The sequence below is a fragment of the Nilaparvata lugens genome, chromosome 2, assembly GCF_014356525.2.
Source record: "Nilaparvata lugens isolate BPH chromosome 2, ASM1435652v1, whole genome shotgun sequence".
Lineage (NCBI taxonomy): Eukaryota > Metazoa > Arthropoda > Insecta > Hemiptera > Delphacidae > Nilaparvata > Nilaparvata lugens.
Window position 1 is genome coordinate 41,450,152 of NC_052505.1, and position 21,157 is coordinate 41,471,308.

General features: G+C 33.5%; 1 protein-coding gene and 1 long non-coding RNA gene across 2 annotated transcripts in view; both read right to left on the reverse strand.

Annotated features, from left to right (window-relative positions):
- Positions 1 to 21,157, reverse strand: part of LOC111049943 (coiled-coil domain-containing protein 112) — a 28,341-nt gene that overhangs the window by 919 nt on the left and 6,265 nt on the right. Inside the window, exons 7-10 of the mRNA XM_039420076.1 lie at positions 19,998 to 20,068; positions 19,686 to 19,781; positions 16,947 to 17,089; positions 14,908 to 15,141 (exon numbers count right to left, since the gene is read on the reverse strand). Of these exons, the coding sequence (XP_039276010.1) occupies positions 14,908 to 15,141; positions 16,947 to 17,089; positions 19,686 to 19,781; positions 19,998 to 20,068 (544 nt within the window). The remainder of the gene's footprint in view (positions 1 to 14,907; positions 15,142 to 16,946; positions 17,090 to 19,685; positions 19,782 to 19,997; positions 20,069 to 21,157) is intronic.
- On the reverse strand, positions 1,824 to 14,411 carry LOC120349888. The gene is made up of 3 exons (XR_005570486.1): positions 14,400 to 14,411; positions 11,035 to 11,041; positions 1,824 to 2,014 (listed from the first exon to the last, which is right to left on the reverse strand). It is a non-coding gene; the product is annotated as an uncharacterized LOC120349888 (long non-coding RNA).

A 21,157-nucleotide genomic window follows, 5' to 3' on the forward strand; every position in this document is an offset into this window, starting at 1 on the left:
GGGTTATGATTTTTCAAAAATGAGTAGAATTAATTACTACCTCTGTAAACAAAGCCGTAGTGCATTCGTATGACGTCAGCACAGGGTTATGATTTTTCAAAAATGAGTTGAATCACCACCTCCGTAAACGGAGGTAGTGGAAGAATTCGAAGAAAAATCAATTTTGATGAATTTTAGTTTTTGATCAAAAATATCATCCGATTGTTACCATTTAGATGTATAACTCAAAATCCCTCTGAGTGTAATATTCTGTGCTCTACAATCTCAGACTACAGGTAAAGCGCTCATATAGATTTACAGGTACACATGACTAAAATGCTCCTTGTAATGTGAAGGACACCAAATTTTTATTTTCAATCATAATCACCAACTACACATTGTCCGCACATTGACATTTTGCACAATGATATAAGTTCATGAGATTATGTTCTATGAAAATCACCCGTTAGATGCACTTCATTCCAGTATTTCCTAGTGGAGAGGCGCGCATAAGGACACCTCAAGGATAAAAATTTTAAACAGTTATAACTTTTGACACAATGTGCACTTCATTCTTCTCGGCTCGTCTGGTTTTTGGGCCACTCTGTATCTAGCACAAGGAAAATTTGCATGAAAAAATTGGTTCTGGACTTCTCTCATGTATCCAAATAATATATTAAGAACAAAACTACAATATAAATTGCAAGCACTCCCCTTTTCATGTCTATATTGACTGGACTATCTATATATATAAAAGCGAAATGGCACTCACTCACTCACTCGCAGAACTATAAATTTACCGGACCAAAAACGTTCAAATTCGGTAGGTATGTTCAGTTGGCCCTTTAGAGGCGCACTAAGAAATCTTTTGGCAATATTTTAACTCTAAGGGTGGTTTTTAAGGGTTTAAAGTTCGTCTTTTAGCATGTATATTCTTCTTATTCTCTTAATTATAATTGAAAAATGTCCATACCATTATGTTAATATAGAACTATGATCTAGAGAAAGTACCTCTTCGAAACAGTTGTTAACTGGTAACTAAATTAATAATTTTGTCAGGTTGGCATTAAATTGAGTTGACTTTGTTAGATTGGCACCAAGTTAAAGATTAAAATGCATTTATCGCGGAAAAATTGATTGGGCACTGCTACTTCAGAGCTATTCCTGGGAATATTATATTACTAGCCGTCAGGCTCGCTTCGCTCGTGTAATATTACATTTTTCTTCTCACATTTAAATCGAATCTTCAATTCGAGATCTATGGAACTTTATAGTAAATGTCAGAGTTATCAATAGACGGACAAATTTTTTGACGGAGAATTTATTATCGTAAATGTTTGTTGCATTGTTCCATAATGTCACCGAGGCAGGGTTAACAAATTACTAAATAATCGTTTATTTGAATAGAATATATGTATAAAAATTTAAAATAACATTTTCAAAATAAAGTTTTATTGAGAACAGATGTAGAATATGAATTCTAAACTTATAAGTTATAATTTTGTGTTGACGTGTCTGTAAAGATCGATATTGAGGAGGGCGTTGTCTTTCGTGACTGGCAATTTGTGTCTTTTCCTGTTCTTGGCCTCTCTTCTGAATATATGGCTGGCTGTTGCTTGTATAATTTTGTGCTCTGAATTATTGTCTGTTTAAGTAAATTTATTAATGTTTTAAATTGAGTTTTATATAAATTTTTGTGCATAATTCGCTATTAGTGTAGTAAAGCCAATAGCCACTGTGTTTCAACTGTAAACTAGATAAGTATTTTAGTTCGTAGTTACTTGAAATCATTAAGCTTATAAGTTATTGTTCGTTTTATAATTCTGTGTTTTTGCCAAAATTTTCATCTGAAGATTATAAGTTAATTTGCTCTGAAAACTGGATTTCTCATTTATAGGCAATAGATCCATTCACAGTTTATCAAGTATCTATTTTATTGGAGCCGACAACTTTCCTTAGGTGATAGGTGTTAATGCTAATCCAACCGTTTGAGGAAAAATTGGTAGCACGGCAAATGGTACGCCCTGGTGTGGGACTGAATCACCACATTTGTTCCAAATGGTACGCCCTGTGGTGGGACCGAATTACAAAATAAATATGTCCCAAATGGTACACCATGAAATCCCTGGTTATAGAAATTATTATTAGGATAGATATCTTGATAGGTTATGAATGGTTTGTTGCTGAGTGGGAAGTCAGTTCAAGAGAGATCAAGTCCTAATGAATATATTATCTGTGCAGACTAGCAAAATGGCATACAATATGAAAAATATTAAAATTGATGATGAGTTAATAGCTGCCTTAACACAACTGTTTGATAAGCAAGATGCTAAGTTAGACCAAATGTTTAAAAATCAAAATGCTAGATTTGATGAGTTAAATGCTAAATTTGATAAGCAAAATGCTAAGTTAGACCAAATGTTTAAAAATCAAAATGCTAGGTTGATGATATGAAGCAAGAATGTACTAATATAAGACTAGAGCAGGTTAGTATAAACCTTCTATTGAAAAATGCACACGAAACATTGAAAGATAATAATGAAGATAGTAATGTTAAGATACAAGATCAACTCATTGAAGTTTCTGACAATGTAGGCCTAGTTACTGTTGTTGAAAAAGTCAACCATAGTGAGACAGTAGAATTGAGTAAAGAAGTAGGTAGGGAGTTGTCTTCACTGAAAGTCAACTATCAAGAAAGTACTATTGCTACATTGAAGGTTAGGAAAACAGTAAACAAATCAAATGTTTCTATGGATCAGATTACTATATCGAAAGTTAGGAAAACAGTAAATAAAATGAATGATTACATGAGACAGGTTTCTGTGGAGGTTAGGAATAATGTGAACAAAATGAATGTTGCTTTGAGTCAAGTTGATGAGTTAAACTTTCAACTGAGAATTGAAAAGGTGTATTCTATGCATTCTCAAGTGAACATGACGAACTTTTGTAGGCAAAACTGCTTGGTTGAAACTAATGAACCCATGAATAATAAAATCATGTTCTTGAAGAAAACAAAACGCAAAGTTTCCATTGATGTATTGGTATTCAAAGGTTGTTTCAAGTTGCTTATTTACAAGATGATGACTGTGAGTCACATGATGAAAGGGTATTCCCCAACACACAATGATTAGGAATCCTGTGTTATGCCGGGATTCAGAATAGCATAATCGCTACACAGTGTATGGTAAGAGTCCATAATTGTGTCTTTTTTCTTTCCTATAGCCTATTTTTCTTGGCCTTGATCTTTTCAAATTTCGATTCTTTCCTGTCTTTGTGTAATATTCAGTAAATTTCTTCTATGAAGCATATCTTAACCAATCTTGTCCATAGTCATTTAAATTTGTATTTTTTCTGAAATAATTTAGAAGTTGAAATAGTAGCTTATTTTCCTAATCTTTAAATTGTTGATAAAACTTAACTTTTCTAAAATCTATCCATTGTAGTGTAAATAATTGTTTGCTTGCGGTATATTTTTTCATCATGTATTACATATTTTAATCATGTCTATTTTTTTTAGGTATCATATTAGGTAGTTAGGTTTTTCAGAGCAATTATGTCCCATGTTCTCATCTTTCATTGCATATTGTGCCATAAGCCATATGTAATTAGGTTATAGTTTTCTTCTGGGCTTTTAACCCATTTTGCATTTTATTTTTTTTTGCTGTCCAATACTTTGGATTTTTGGTAGACAAGTAGGTGTGATTTTTTTTAGAGGTGTGGGCGTGAACCACATATGGCTGGACTCGATTATCTGACCTACTTGTTTGCGATATAAAAACCTTATGACTGCAACAACAAATGTTTGTAAAACCTTTTGCATACTTTTGTTTTTGTGGTCCGATACTAGAGTCTGCTATCACATTGCCTTACAGACATCTAGGAACTTTCCACCCAGTCACAATAGTCAACATATTTTTTCCTTCACCAGTTGTTTTTGTGGGAGTGATAGCTCACAATTATAACAAATTAGAGTCATACTTGGAATTTACAAAATTCCATAGTAGTATATTTTATTAAATATACTTCCTCATGAAAGTTCAGTACTGACATGTAGGATAGGCTCTAATTAATCTTTCTCTTCTTTGTATTGTTTTAGGGAATTTATTTACCCAATTTTCTTTTCCTCTTGTTTGTATTTTTTAGGGAACTTATTTACCCAGTATTTCATCTTGATCATCTTTGTATCATAATCTTGAAATGTTTATACTTATTATACAGTCTTTAAATTTTAAATTATTTTAAAAAATAATGGTTTAATTTAAAACGTTGTGTTATATTATCAATTGAAATGAGTTAAAGGCTAAAATTTTTCTAAAGTGTTTTGTAATTGATATTTTTTTTAAATTTTAAAACTGTTTGTTCTATAAATTTTGATATGATTGATTATTGTTTGAAATGGATGCTGGAGTGTATGTAGAATTTTTAGTGGGGTTGTTGATTAGAATTTTGCTGGTATGTGATTGTTTTTTGAGATGGAAACCCATTATTGCCTAAAGAAGGAATAACAGAGGTTAGACTTAGAGAGGCAGTAATGAGATAATAATTTTGTGTTGATTAATAATGTTGATTGCCATAGATGCAAAATGATGATTAATTATGAATATTGTTTGCCTTTGAAGCAAAATATTATTGATGTTTTGAATGGTTTCTTGTTTAATGTTTGATAGTAAAGTTTTGTCATGAAATGTAGTTTGTGTTTAGAACATTGAAAAGTCGAAATAACTATAGTATCCAACAAACGATGATTAATAATATTAAATAATTTGCTTTTTATACAATTTTTGAACAAAATTAAAACTAAATAATTTTGAAACCCTGAATGATAAATCATAAATGTGAAATGAACATGCTATAAATGAAATGTTATATTAAATAATAATGAAATGCAAATATATTATGAAATGATTGAATAGAAGACCAATGTCTGAAATTATTGAAATATGTATTGAAATTAAATTTTTGTTGTGTTGTTATGATGTTGTTTTTTACAATTTTGATAATGATACAGGGTGTTATGAACTTATATTTTATTTTGAAGAATGGATTAAATTTTGATATTTGAACAGTGAATAGATGAAAATGAATGATTTTTTTTTAAATTTATCATTGATATGTCCATATTTCACAATTTATGTATTGCTGACTGTATAATAAGATGTTAACAAATTTCAATTTCATAGATACTTAAAATAATTTTATGTGTATTAGATTGTATGGATAGCCTAATCAAGTTTTCTTCTTAGTTTATAAGCATTTTAAAATAACAGGTACAGCACAGACATTAACATTGAAATAGTTATCATGTGAATCTCGAAATCAGTAACAAGTGAACGCCATGAAGAGTGTTAAGAACATTTGGGTGATTTTCGAACTAGTGTGACATATCTACGCCAAAATCAACGTTGCGGCCTACACCAATAACTACGCCAAAATCTAAGCCGATGCCTGTGCTGATGCCAACGCCAATAACTACGCCGATGCCTGCGCCGAAGCCAATATCTGCGCCAATGCTGATGCCAAAATCTGCGCCAATGCTGATGCCAACAACAAAAATCAATGCCGATGCCTGCGCAAATGCCAATAGCTACGCCAATGCCAAAATTTGCGCCAATGCCAACACAAAAATCAATGCCAATAGCTACGCCAATGCCAAAATCTGCGCCAATGCCAACAACAAAAATCAATGCCAATAGCTACGCCAATGCCTGCGCCAATGCTGATGCCAACACCAAAATCAACGCCGATGCCTGTGCTGATGTCAATAGCTACGCCAACGCCAATGCCAATATCAACGCCGATGCCAAAGCCGACACCAAAGCATACACCAATAGCAATGCCAATGCTTATTGCTGACTCTGTATCTCAAACTTCAACACTACTGCATTACCTGGAGGTAATTGCCATCCATGTTCACATTCACAACTTTGAATTCAGAAGAACAGTCACAGTATCATGAAAGAATTGATTCAAAAAAAAATCCTCTCCTAAATTATTCCTGTATGCAGAACTCTAAACCTTGAAAGATGAAAATATCAAAAAACCAAACCTTACCTAAATTAATCCTCACCTAATTAATCCTGTATGCAGCGTCTATCTCTTTTCCAAAAAAATGAATTACATTGTCATTTCAAGCCTGAAATGTACATTGTATAATTACAATATGATACAAAATTTATGTGACTCTGTATTGAATTTGGAATGCAGCCGTCTACTACAAACATGAAGCAATGCTAACTGAGATGTCACCTGTATCGAGTTTGGTATGCAGCAGTCGACTACAAGTATCAGCCCAACACTACGTGCATCCAGATCAGCCCAACACTAACGTCATCACATTGGAGTCACACTTAACTGAAAATCATACTGAGTGCCTTAACGGACTGTTTTCCAAAATGTGCATCAATAAAATCAACCGCGTCAATAGTGAAAGAAATGAACATTTTTTGATTTATTGAAATTTTATGTGAAAATTAAATGTAACAATTCATCAATTCATTTAAAAAAAATAAATAATAATAATAAATTTTTCATTCAACATACTAAATTTTTTTATGCAATAAAATTAAATTTTTCTATCTATTAAATTTATGTGCAATTTCAAAAAACTATTCTTTACATATTAAACTTTCTGTTGAGATATTTTCCTTTAAATTATAAAGCTAAATCAAAAGTAATATTGATATTCTATATTTCGAGATATTGTTTGGAAACATATAACAAACGCTATTGATGAATTTTTATAATAATTTTCAATATTTTTGGATGACATGTAATGTTTTTCTAGAAAAAATTGTTACTGTTCTCGAATTTAAATTTCAACAATTTTCATTAGGGTCAAAGTAAATTTTTTCTTTAAATTTTCAAACAGTAAAATTTTTTTATGTCAAGAGGGGGGTATTTGTAATATTACATTTTTCTTCTCACATTAAATCGAATCTTCAATTCGAGATCTATGGAACTTTATAGTAAATGTCAGAGTTATCAATAGACGGACAAATTTTTTGGCAATATTTTAACTCTAAGGGTGGTTTTTAAGGGTTTAAAGTTCGTCTTTTAGCATGTATATTCTTCTTATTCTCTTAATTATAATTGAAAAATGTCCATACCATATGTTAATATAGAACTATAATCTAGAGAAAGTACCTCTTCGAAACAGTTGTTAACTGGTAACTAAATTAATAATTTTGTCAGGTTGGCATTAAGTTGAGTTGACTTTGTTAGGTTGGCACCAAGTTGAAGATTGAAATGCATTTATCGCGGAAAAATTGATTGGGCACTGCTACTTCAGAGCTATTCCTGGGAATATTATATTACTAGCCGTCAGGCTCGCTTCGCTCGCCATATCCGTTTAGCTAGACGTTTAGTCTGGACCCCCGACTGGATCGTCCTAACATATGATAAAAATGCTCAAATGAAAAATGCAAGCGAGCGAAGCGAGCCTGATGATCTCATTCTTGGATGATCCAGTCGGGGGTCCAGGGGGCGGAGCCCCCTGGCTAGACGGATATGGCGAGCGAAGCGAGCCTGACGGCTAGTATAATTATATAGGCTATACCACTTTGGAACTTTTTTCAAATTAGATGTGACTGAAGATTGAAGAATAATGAATAAGGGTACTAGAACAGTACTAGTTGAAGAGATTTATCAAGGGTACGTTCAGGAAACTTTAAAATGTTTCAAAAAAACTCATAATATACCCCTCTATGTTCATATATATAGACTGGACTAGATCGAATATTGGGAAAATACTCTTTTCTACACAGCTATAGTGATATTCATGTTATAGAGCCAGTGGAAATGATGGGAAAGCATTTTTGTCACTTTTCCGTTTCCATCGCCTTCATATTTTATATCATCGTATTTTTATGTAGTCTACAAACAATATTATTTTGCAACAGTGCGCAGTCTGAAAATGATAGAACCATGTGCTTTGTCTAATGATAGACATTGAGACAAAGACAACAAACCAATTCTAATAACCTATATAATAAGATGCTGACTTTATAACCTGAATCTCACTATAGCTGAGTAGAACTGAGAATTTTCCCAACACTCGATCTAGTCCACCGTCAAGTCTAGTCATTAAAAAGGGGGTATGCTTACAATATAAATATATTGTGGTTCTGATTTCCTAATATATATTGTTTTGATACATAAGAGAAGTTCAAAACCAATTTTTTCATGCAAAATTTCCTCGTGCTAGATATAGAGTAGCCCAAAAACCTTGTATTTTCGTTTCATTTTCCAGCTATTTCCGCCAAATCAGATAGAGAAATTGGATCTCGCCTTTTTATTATAACATTTTGAATAGGATTGGATCATTCGAAGCTCTCTATCTTAAATGGAGTATAGTGAGTTAACGATGCTTCAAAACTGACTGTGTATGAAGTATATTCAAAGCTGTGTATCTCGGTAACCCGTCTTGACGAGCTGAGAAGAATGAGCTGTTTTACAAGGAGATTCAATCATTGTGCCAAAAGCTATGAGTGTTGAAAGATTTGATCCTTGAGGCGTCCTTATGCGCACCACTCGTCTAAAGGTGCGTACAGATTTACGCGCCGCGAAAACGAGCAATTCACTTTTAATCCGCTGATTTAAAGCTTTTTATTGCTGTATCTTACCGTTTCTGTACGAATTCAGATATAATCAGTTGATGAAAAGTGAATTGCTTGCATGTGTTCGCGGCGCATAAATCTGTACGTACCTTTAGAGGAGAGGCGCGCATAAGGACGCCTCAAGGATCATAACTTTAACTTTTGACATAATGATCGAATCTCCTCGTAAAACAGCTCATTCTTCTCAGCTCGTCAAGACGGGTTACCGATATACACAGCTTTGAATAGACTGCCACAAAGTGAATCTGTGATAGCACGAAAATGGTCTTATAGGTATGTTGTAGCTGAATATATTTTATCAGTTTTGAGATCGAGCATGTACATCGTCATCACTTGTAGTTATCATCAATGTATTTATCATTTCTATTGACGTCATACTGTTAACTGGATTTTTCTGGTTAGTTGTTTTCGAGTTGTAGAATCTTTGATCTTCACTGTCATCAGCAGCATCAACTTCATCGTGGAGATAGCAAACTATCTGGTTTGATAAAAGATAGTAGAACTCGTGGTTTCTTGTCCAAAAGTTGTTTGTCAGTTACAGTTAATCTTTTATTGTAATTTTCATCATCTGCTAACGAAAGGAACGCGACGTTCCTTTGGCTGTCATAGGAAGATTCTATTCTGTATTTTATAGGATATATAGATGTTTGTGGGTTGAGTTACCGACTACTGAAAGGTAGATTCTCCTTGGGGATTTTCTGACCTTGTACCTATTTATCCTGACTTGTGGCATTTAGGGTGTTTGAGTCGTCCTCTAGGTACAGGTACCACTAGGGATTTTTAAGGCTGTGCAAAGGCTAAAAATAAACTTTCTACTGGTGATATTTTTCAAAGTTTTTCGATTTGTATATCATGAAGCTATCAAAATGAAAAAGGGTCTCAGGTAAACATTTTTTTCCGATCATTACTTTTTGAGATATGAGCGCCTAAAGTTTAAATTTATGGGACAGAACATTTCAAGTTCGGTAAGAGATAAATTCATGAGATTTAGAGGATAGATTCTTAATGTTATTGTTGATTGAATAAAACAAAAATTTTCTGAAAATATAAATTTTTGAGAAAGTTATTCAATTTACTAAAAATGACCAAAAATAACTTTTAGTTGAGTTATTTTTGGTCAGTTTTGGTAGATTCAATAACTTTCTTTAAAATCAATATTTTCAAAAAAATTTGTTTTACTAGATCAACAATACCATGAAGAATCTATCCTCTGAATCTCATGGATTTATCTCTTACCGAACTTGAAATGTTCTGTCCTAAAAATATAAACTTCAGGCGCTCATATCTCAAAAAGTAATGATCGGAAAAAAATGTTTTCCTGAGAAACCTTTTTCATTTTGATAGCTTCATGATAAAAAACTTTGAAAAATATCACCAGTAGAAAGTTTATTTTTAGCCTTTGCACAGCCTTAATTTTGCTGGTCTTTCTTCGCTTCAATCACGGTACGTCCCAGGTTCTACGCGATTTGTAGCATTTTTTCTAGAATTATTAATTCGTAAGACACTGTTCTGTAGCTTCTCGACATTTTATTTGAATATAGGAATTGTGAGCCGACTCATAATTCTCCTTATGAGTCGGCTCACAATTATTCCTATATTCGGCTTCGCGACTATTCAGGTAACTATATGTTAATATTGGTCGTTTTTATGTGTTTTCTTCCTATATAATATCCTGAGAAAATCATTTCCCGCAATAGCAGTTTCTGACTAGATGTTCCCTGAAGGAAAATCCCGAATTTCCCATGATCGTAGTTACAAGTCAGCGATTGTCTTTTTTGGGGTTCTCAGACACGCAAATCTTTGGAAAAGTCCTATAAACCATTTTTCTGAAATAGCAGTTGCTGATTGCTGTTTTTTCCCTGTGGGAAATCCCGATTTTCCCGAGTTCGCGGTCGCAGACTGGAGATCGTCCTTCTTGTAGGAAAATCCTTTCCTGCCCTGACAACGACAAACTGTTGTGTAGAGGAAAAATCCTTTCCAGCCCCAACAGCAACATACAGTTGTGTAGAGGAAAATTTTTTTCTGCTCTAACAACGACAAACTGTTGTGTACTGAAAAAGTCCCTTCATACCCTGACAACGACATACTGTTATCTCCTGGAAAAATTCTCTCCTGTCCAAACAACGACATACTTTTGTGTATTGGAAGAATCCTGTCCTACCCTGACAATAATATGCTATTGTATTTGGATATAATTCCACAGACTTGTGTCTATGAAGATCCATTTCACTCTTTAATAAGCCCACGGGCTAGCTATTGAATTGAGAGCACAATCAGCGTGTGAGAGAGTTATAAACTCCCTCAACAGCTTTCACAGATTAGCTGTTAATATCCAACACGCAGTTCAAATTGTCATGGAAAACCTCATTAGCAGTCTCAGATTCGCTAACTATCCTTATGCAGTCACAGATTTGCGTTTCAGAAATCACGCACTCTATACCTCAAACCTCTATACCTATACACCTCGTACCTACTCTGAACACCTTGTACTAGGCCAGCAGGTTCAGCTTGCTAGCTGACAAGATGCAGTTGCCAGACTGTGTGTTACATTACAAACCACCGTTTGTTGTAAAGATTACCCTATGAACCCTAGGTTGTAAAGAGAACCCTATTAAATATCTGTACCCTATACCCCATACCCTATGCCCTATGCCCTATACCTTATACACCTCAACTATCTTATTTACCTTGTACTGGGCACGCAGGTCCAACATGCTTGCCATCATCTCACAGTTTCAGATTGTGTACTACTTAACAAATTCTAATTTGTTGGAAGAATTTAATAAACCTATTAAATCCCTGTACCGTTTTTCCCATACTTCTTACCTCATATCTTTCTGGATAACCTCTTTCTGGACTTGCAGGTTCAGCCTACTCACTCGTAGTTCCAGATTGCGTACTACCAAAGAAATTACAATTTGTTGTACGGATTTGATATCTGTATCCATTTCCCTGTGTAGAATTTTCCCAATCCCACCCGTCACCCATCCTGAAGCCCCAGGGTCGAGGGCCTACTCGGCCGACAGTAGCACACTAGAACGCACCTCATGTACACCTGAATATATCACGTCAAAAGCAATGGGTACAGAATCAGGATAAGAAGAGGACTGTAGGGCCGGTATCCCCTCCAATCAGTGCGGCTACTAACCCCGACCCACACCCGACTGAAGCTAGTCCGCGTTGTAGCAATGCATCGCAATTATTAGATCACCTAGAGGGTGGCGAAGGTGTATCTAATAGCAACTATAGAAATACTGTAATATTGAGGAGTGCATCAAACTGGTGATTCTCATAGAACAAAATCTTTTGAACTTATATCATGTTGCAAAATCTCAATGTAAAAACAACGTAGTTAGTGATATTCACTGAAAATAAGGAGTATTGTTATTAGGTGTACCTGGAAATCTGTATGAGATAGAGGACTCAACCTGGTCTCAGTTTGTAGAGCACAAAATTACGCCCAAAGGGATTTTGCTGAATTGCAAATTCTATCTTGTTTGGCAATGACGACCGGGTTTGCACATAGTTGCACAAATGGCTATTACATATAGACTTATTATATACAGGGTGTCCCACCAAGGTTGTAACAGCCGTTGACCATAGATTCTACTAAAAAATTGATTTCTGACAAAAAATGGTCAGTAAACTTTTTTCCTATCGATCTTAGTTATCGAGATATATAGATTTTTCGATATTTTCAGAATATGCCTACTTCCGGTCATTAAATACTCAATAACTCGAAAACTACTGGTCGAATTTCAATTTCAAGGGTATTGTTGGAAAGAGAAAAACATTTCTAACAAGATTAATGTAATTTCATTTGTTGTTAGATATTTTTTAGTTTTTTATTAGGGATTGAACTTGAAAAAATGCTATTCTTCAAATTCAAATTTCAAACCGTTTTTTCTCAATTTTTCTCCGGGTAATAATAGTAGTTTCTATATTTCAAAAACCTCTTTATTCCATAAGCTTTCGAATGAGTATAAATTTGGAAAGGTAAGTTCCATGATAAAGTGTTCAAAACTGCTAATATCTGGAATGAACACCTTCAAGATGAGGAAATTCACAAACAGCATGCATCAAGTGGTGATCCTAAGGGTGAAATCACCTGATTATTACATTATTTTCTGTACCATATATAGCCTAAATCCTATATAACATATTAATCATACACTTTTACAAGATCCAAAAAAATTTATTCATAGAATAATAATTCATAGTAGATGAATGACAGAATTAAAGAAATTGATGGCAATCATTCAGATGGTAATCAAGCTAAATATCATGCTCACTGCTTACAGGAATTCAAAATAGACTCCATTTCTGTTTATACAACTTCTGCTGCCGTCTATCAAGCTTCGAGTTGCCCGTCTCACTTAGTTAGGCCGTATCTTCATTACTTTAATCGTCAATCGAATTCTGATAATCAGTTCCTCTCTGTTATCTACAGGTTCTCTATAAACTTCACTTTTTACAACCCCACAAAAGTAGAAGTCCATTGGAGTAAGATCAGGTGAGCGTGGTGGCCAACTTACGGATCCACCTCGGCCAATCCACCGCCCAGCATAATTGTTATCAAGCTACCCACGGATGTTTCTAGCATAATGAGGGAGGCAGCCATCCTACTGGAGCCACATATTCTGCCTCAAATTGAGAGGCACGTCTTCCATCAATTCGTGAAGCTCATTGACCAGAAAGTCCATAAAAACTTCACCATTTATTCTTGCAGGGAAAATGGAAGGTCCATGTATGCAGGGAAAATGAATGTCCATGTATGTGTATTGTGAAAATTTACAGCACCAGTTTTTGTGAATGTACTTTTATCTGATAGTGTTTGAAACACAATCTTGTGCTAAGATCCTACGGCAAAACTGCATCCTTGAAACAGTATCAGGTTCATTGAATTCTTGAACTGGGGTATCATGAAGTGGTCGGAAGTTATTGTTCTTCAATATTCTTTGAACTATTATTCTTGAAACATCCAACATCCCAGCTGCCCGCCGAAGCGGGTTTGAAGCGCCGAATCGATTGGATCGAAGATTCTGCTCGTAATAATTTAGAATAAGATTCTCAAAAGCTTCAGAAATTAAGACGGGCCTCTCGTACCTTGAAACTGATCCTAGACCCTCACCATCTTGACATCTATCAATCTTAAAGACGTTTTATTTCGGTCAGGAAAACGTCTCCTGTATACTCTCTCTGCCTCTCTTGAATTGCATCCACACTCTCCATACACCAATAACATGTTCAAGTACTCAATCAAGGTAAATTCCATGATAATGAACGCGAACACTTCTCTACTAGCCAAAGTTGATACATATCATGCCAATTAACTGGAAAGCACACTGAAAACTATACTGGAAATAGGCTGAAACATAAACTTCTTGTTATTTCATTCAGGATTTATGGTACAGGAAATAATGCAAATTATTAAAAAATTCATATAATTGTAGAATGTTAAAATTTTGATTGAATTTTGTGAATATTGAGAGAAATCAGGTGATTTCACCCTTAGGATCACCACTTGGTGCATGCTGTTTGTGAATTTCCTCATTTTGAAGGTGTTCATTCCAGATATCAGCAGTTTTGAACACTTTATCATGGAATTTTCAGCAGTTTTGAACACTTTATCATGGAATTTACCTTCCCATTACCATTCGAAAGCTTATGAAATGAATGGAGAAGTTTTTGAAATATTGAAACTCGTACTATTACTACCCGGAGAAACATAGAGAAAAAACGGTTTAAAATTTGACTTTGAATTTGAAGAATAGCATTTTTCAAGTTTAAGCCCTAATAAAAAACTACAAAATATCTAACAACAAATAAAATTACATTAATCTTGTTAGAAATGTTTTTCTCTTTCCAACAATACCCTTGAAATTGAAATTCGATCAGTAGTTTTCGAGTTATTGAGTATTTAATGATCAGAAGTAGGCATATTCTGAAAATATCGAAAAATCCATATATCTCGAAAACTAAGATCGATAGGAAAAAAGTTTATTGAATATTTTTTGTCAGAAATGTCGAGTAGAATCTAAGGTCAACGGCTGTTACAACCTTGTTGGGACACTCTGTATATAATGTAGGCTATAGACATTTCAAATATCTGGTGCTTGAAAAATATCTTTGACAAAGTAAAGGGCAGTAAAATAAGAGCAATATCATTCCAGTGATGATTCCATTTTTTCGATTCTTAAGAGTTCTTCTCTTGAGTTGAAATTAATTTGCACTGCACACACAAAACGTATGATTCACAATATCACAGAACTGTGACTGATTTGATACTCCTACAATTGATTGAAATACTCACAAATGAGGCATATTATGAAGATGAATGATGGGTTTCACTAGGTCTTGTTGAAAGTCGTCACTTGGTTTTGTTGCCCTCATTTGCCAAACTTTAGTTGGCTGAAAAAGTCTCTCTGGATCTCTTTTCACTTTTACTGAGATAGAGGATGCAGTACTGGTTGTACTTCTTGAATCACTGTCTTGTTTTTGCTGGAGCAAATCTCTCCTTCGAAGGACATACTTCATATCTTCATGTCTAAATTAAGCAAAAAAGAAAATGACAAAAATATCATTAATTTAGTTGAAATTATAGATTGAAAAATATTATAATGAACCGTTGTTAGTGTGGTTTACTTATTGCTATTTGTTTTATCCATTTTGATAAGTATCTCAACTACACTACCCTATTACTATTTCCGGTTTAAGAGTTCATTACCGTACTGGAAATACTATAATTGACCGAACGTAGTGAGGTCTATGTTTTAGATCGGATTTTCTTTTGTCTGTTTGTATGTAACGCGATTACGGCCAAACGCATTGATAGAATTCGATGAGATATTGAGATTTGGCAGGAATATTCCTTTTTCAACAGCGCGTCGATGTATACACAAGGTTTTTGAAATTTTGCATTCTAAGGATAATATGAAAAGAAAAGGAATTCCTCCATACTCTGATATCACTATATATATATCATCTACTCTTAAGAAAGGATTAATCAGACTATAGAATTATTCACAATCAATCAGCTGACAAGTTGATTACACAGATGTTCTGGAGAAGCCGTGTCTATTTCTATATAAGGTCTATAGTTTCAATCAAAGACCTTAAAGAGTTATGCATCTTCAAGGTCTTTGGTTTCAATATTTCGTTTTGCAGTCATGGTATTATTAGGCTATGCGTGCCCATCAGTATCAATATTTTCAAATTTGGAAAAACTAATTTGATAGGTGATTAAAAATATTCAAATGAATTAAATAATGCTGAAGAAATTATAATATTTTTGATTGTAAAAAAAATAATTGTCATCAGATAAGGTTATCACGGAACTGGATGAATTATATCATATGGAATACAAATTCAAACGTGAACTGAGTTTGTTAACATTTCAAACAGGTGACATCAGATACTTGTGGATGAGAAAACTGTGTGAAATCTACTGTTCACAGAACTACTGGTATACGGTAATGCAGTAGAATAGTGGTTCTTTTTACTTCTATTAAAGGAAGGATTTATTCATGTTACCTATATTTATCAAACTAGTTAATTTTTATTTATTTTATATTTCTCAACAGAAATTATTTGCATGACGAGAACAAACGTTAAGAAGATGTTATCTCTCAACGTAAATGTTAAATTGATTATTACATTTTCTTTTTTCACATATGGAATTAAATAGAGAATGCATTTATTCAAATGCTAATTAATATATAATTATTATTTAACGAAAATCCTAAATAAATGCTGTAAATCACCCCGAAGACTTCTGCTACTGCAGACATTGACAACAGGGTTAACAGCTACATGGAAATTCGATGAGAACTACTATCCAAAAATTAGTTGCCAGCCCGGGAATCGAACCCGGTACCTCCCAATTGCTAGTCAGGAATGCTTACCCTTACACCAAACTGACAATCTCTGGATAGCAGCGCTCATTTTATACGAAGCCATACCGGCCAACCAGTTACAGATGGAATTAAATAGAGAATGCATTTATTCAAATGCTAATTGATGTATAATTATTATTTAATTATATTTCCATCTAGCTGTTAACCCTGTTGTCAATGTCTGCAGTAGCAGAAGTCTTCGGGGTGATTTACAGCATTTATTTAGGATTTTCGTTGAATAATAATTATTTTCTTTTTTCATTGAAATGATTTATTAAACCATCAATTATTATCTCTTACCATGCAGAAGATCAGTATGATACGAAATTATTACTGACTTACTATTATATACAATTTATTGGGAGTGATGAATAATGATAGTTCCAAATAGAATGTCATGAGTCTTGACAAATATGAACTTGCTCATTACTTTCTAGAGATGACAATGTTAACTCACCTGAACTGTCTCAACATTGAATTTGCCTGTAGCGCAGCCAAATGCCTTCTTCGCTCTTCTTCTGTCTGTTTTGCAATCTGCAAAGCTTGTTCACAATTGTCTCTCTCACGCCTATATTCAGCTAGGAATGCTTTCCTCTTTTCCTTCATGTTAGACCATAGAAATATTTAATTAATAATAATATCTGTATGGATTTTATCTCAATCTACTCAACTATTCTAATTATTAGGTATAAGTTAAATGCTGTTAATGCTTTGCTGGATTATCGTTTAATAATTATTTTAAAAATAATTATTTATCAATTAGCATTTGAATAAATTCCCAGGAATTTCCATCTGTAACCATTTCAAATTGTAGTAATACGGTAGACATATTGGAAACTGAAACTTGATATTGGAAATTCATTTTAGATTGAGGGAATGAGGATTAAGATTGAAAAGAGAAAGAAGAGATGAGATTGAGAAGAGAAAGAAGATCATTCAATTAATTTTATAGATGAGTAGCACCTGCATTTATTTTCTGTAAAATTTATGTCTCATTCTCCGATCTAGTTGGCCAACATTATATCATAGTAGAGGGTATGTTACGCTCATACAGAATACAGTGCTGACAATTTTTCAACAAAAATAACTAAACTCTCTTTACTTCATCTCACAACTTAACTCAACTTCATGTCTCTATAATCACTGTATCCGTTTCGAACAAGTATATTTTTCATAATGGAGCTTATTTATCAAAAACTATAGCCAGCATTGTTTATCGGTTTAGGGTAACATCATAATACAATGACGTAATCCTAAAGTAATTCACTAGTCCAGTCATGAGGTAGTGAAAAAAGACCGTTTGGTGAATTAATTCCGAAAACGCTGATTTTTCTCAAGCAATGAATAGGGAGTATTAGACAAGTTAAATACAAAAAGTTTACCTTCTTATCCCTGGAGCTTTTTGCAGGGTGCCCTAAAAACCACGAATTTTCGTTTTTTTCTAGTTATCTGCGATTTTCGCCAAATTGAACCAGAAATTGACGAGTCAAATTTTCGTAAAAATAGAAATTTAGAGGAAATTAAGTTTTTAATGTACTAAATATTCTACTATGTAAATCAATCATTCAAAATCCCTTTAAGCATGATTTTGTGATTTACAACCTGAGACCAAGTAGACCGTTCTATCTCAAATAGATTTGCAGGTACAACCGATAGCAAATTTCATTGCATTTGACCAGTTGGCTTACTTGAAGTTACCTGTTGGTGGAAGTAGGCTATTACTTGAACTAGCGCGGAAAAGCAAACAGAAGGACAATGAGTATTTTGAGATTCCAAGCTCTGTACTATGCTTACTAATGCATACTAACACCCTGCTAGAATTCGTCTCCCCCTTATAATTAAGGGGCAACTTTTATTTTTGTGTATAGAAATATGGATTACAGTACAGACACTTATGACTATTTTGACCAAATTTGACTTATGATAAATGATTTTGAAACGGCTTGACGAGCCAAGAATGAGCTGTATATAGTATGACAAGATCCGATCATTTTCAAAAGTTATAAGTGTTTGTAATTTCTATCGTCTTATGCACGTCTATTCACTAGGAAATAGCCTAGCCTACTGTAAATTATGTGCATCCAACAGGTGATACTGATCGAACATGATCTCAGAAACCTCTATCACTGCGAAAATCTCAATGTTGGAACAATGGAATTAGTGATGATGGTTGATCAAAATATGCTAAAAATAAGGTGTTTTTTGATCCATAAGGATCGTTGTATCAGGTGTACCCTACCTGAAAATGTATATGAGATGGAGCGTTGGTCTCAGTTTGTAGAACAAAAAACGCCCACGGGATTTTGAATTATATATAGTGAATGGTGACAATCGGAAAATATTGTTGATTAAAAACTGAAATTCATGATGAGAATTGATTTTTTTCTCAAAATGTTACTTATTAAAAAAATTGTAACTCAGTACTCATTGAATATGTAGAGCTCCGAATGATTGAAATCTTTGTACAAGAAATTTTTCTATCTAAAATAAAAAGGCGAGAGCCAATTTTTCTTTCCGATGAATGGATTTAGCGGAAACAACTGGAAAATGAACCGAAATTACAAGGTTTTTGGGCTATTCTGTATCTAGCACAATTGAGAATTTAGCAACAATAGATCATTTGGCAAAGAAAATCTAATGGTCATGTCTGAAAACTATCGATGCTGCTCTACCATGATTATTTAGAAGTATGGAACCGCCAAGTTGACACTTGTTGCAAGATTGAAGATCTCACCCTCCGACACTGGAGCAGTTATACAACTGGAAGAAAGCATGAAATAGTAAAATGATACATCAAGTAAAAATTTCAACTTTTCAACAGTGTCAATCGGTGTGTCAGCGGTTCCACACCTTCAACAGAGGATATAAAACCTTCCAACAAGTCCCAATTGAGTTGCAAAGTAAAAAATTGTGCTACAAACAATCCCTTCACATTTCGTTGTCAATTGATTTATTGTTCCAAAAGTGAATATTTCACACTAAAGAATAAAACTGCTGCAATAGTCGTGGGTAAATGTGTAGAATATCAAAATTACTGATCGTATAGAAGAGAATATAATGCTTTGTAAGCTCATAATCAGCATGTCATCAGCTGTACCTAAAAATTGAAAAAAATAATTCACAGTACTTTAATCAGAATAGACTCAACACTTTACTATGTAGAGTAACATTATAGTCTAATCTAAAACATACCTACCTGCTCCTTTCTTTTCAAACTATTGATTTTCTTTTTCATTTCCTCTTCTTCCAATTTTTCCTGTAACTCCTGCTCCTTTCTAATTTTCTGTTGTTCCTAAACAGGATATTGATTCAACAAACAAATTATCATTCATTATAGTGTAAAATATTATCAATAATCTATATTATACTAAAGAAGTAGTTCCTTTTTTACGTAATTGTAGAGCTATTTATTACTAATACACTTGAATGGTGGATATAACAATGGATTTGACAACTAGAAAAATGTTTACCATTATGGAATTATAAGGATGAACAGAATTTATTATACCGTACTGTATGAATCTTTCATTCTTTTGTTCAGTGGATGGAAAAGTCTATTGTTCATCTCAAACTTTACTTCTAGAGACAATAAATGGATTATATTACTTACAATTATCAAATTATATATTTACAATAGATAAATATGATTTTCTTACATTGAAGGATCGAAATAATGTAGTTTTTATTAAAAACTGTTTGCACAGATTATTTGAAAATGGTAAGTATATACATACTTTTAGAGTGAAAATTATAACTTACTGTAGCATAGTTGAAAAACAAAAAATATTTTGTTTTAAATTGGGAATTTTGATAGACAGTCAATGAATGAAAATTCAAATTTGCAATCAAGCCATTTAAATCTCAGTTCTTGTTACCGTCTACATCTACCTACCGCATCCAATTGTATTCTTTAAGCCGAGCAATGTAGTATAGTAAGGTTTTATAGCAGAGAAGAATAAATAATAATAAATGAATAATAAATAAATGTTATTTCCCAAAAAAAACTAAAACTACAACATCAATTACACAAAATATTAGATAAATTACAATTACATACAATAGTTAGTTACAAAAAATTCTTATAATGTGTCCTCTACTTGTTTAGTTTTTCTGTGTGGAAATTGACCTACTCCACTATGGCGTACCATGTTCTAGAGTAGGTTTTGTTTGTTTTTTTGTGCTTATTATTAATTAGTTAGTGTTAAGTAAGTCATTAGGTGGTTAGTTGTTTGAAATAATGTTTTCTATGTTCTGTCTTCCTTTGCTCATCAACCACTTGTGTACTATTGTTCTGAACTTTCTAGGATGATTAATCTGTTTAAAGTTTGCAGGAAGTAAATTAATTAATTTTGGTGCTAAATGATTGAAATGTCTCTGGTATAGTGCCTTCCTTGCAACACTGGTGATGAGAAGATTCCTGTATCTGGTGTTATGGTTGTGGTTTCTGGTTTAAAATGTTGTTGGATTCTTGTGTAATCTGCATAGTATCTCCTTGGAGTAAAGCTGTCTTGGATCCATCACGTCAAACTCATTGATTAGCTGGTCTGATGAATAGCGTGAAGGCTTCTGGTTGATGACCAGCTTCTGTACCCTGAGGAGCGGTTCGATGTGCAAGAAGCTTGTACCTCCCCATCCTACAATCCCATACAGCATGAGGGACTGTGCTAG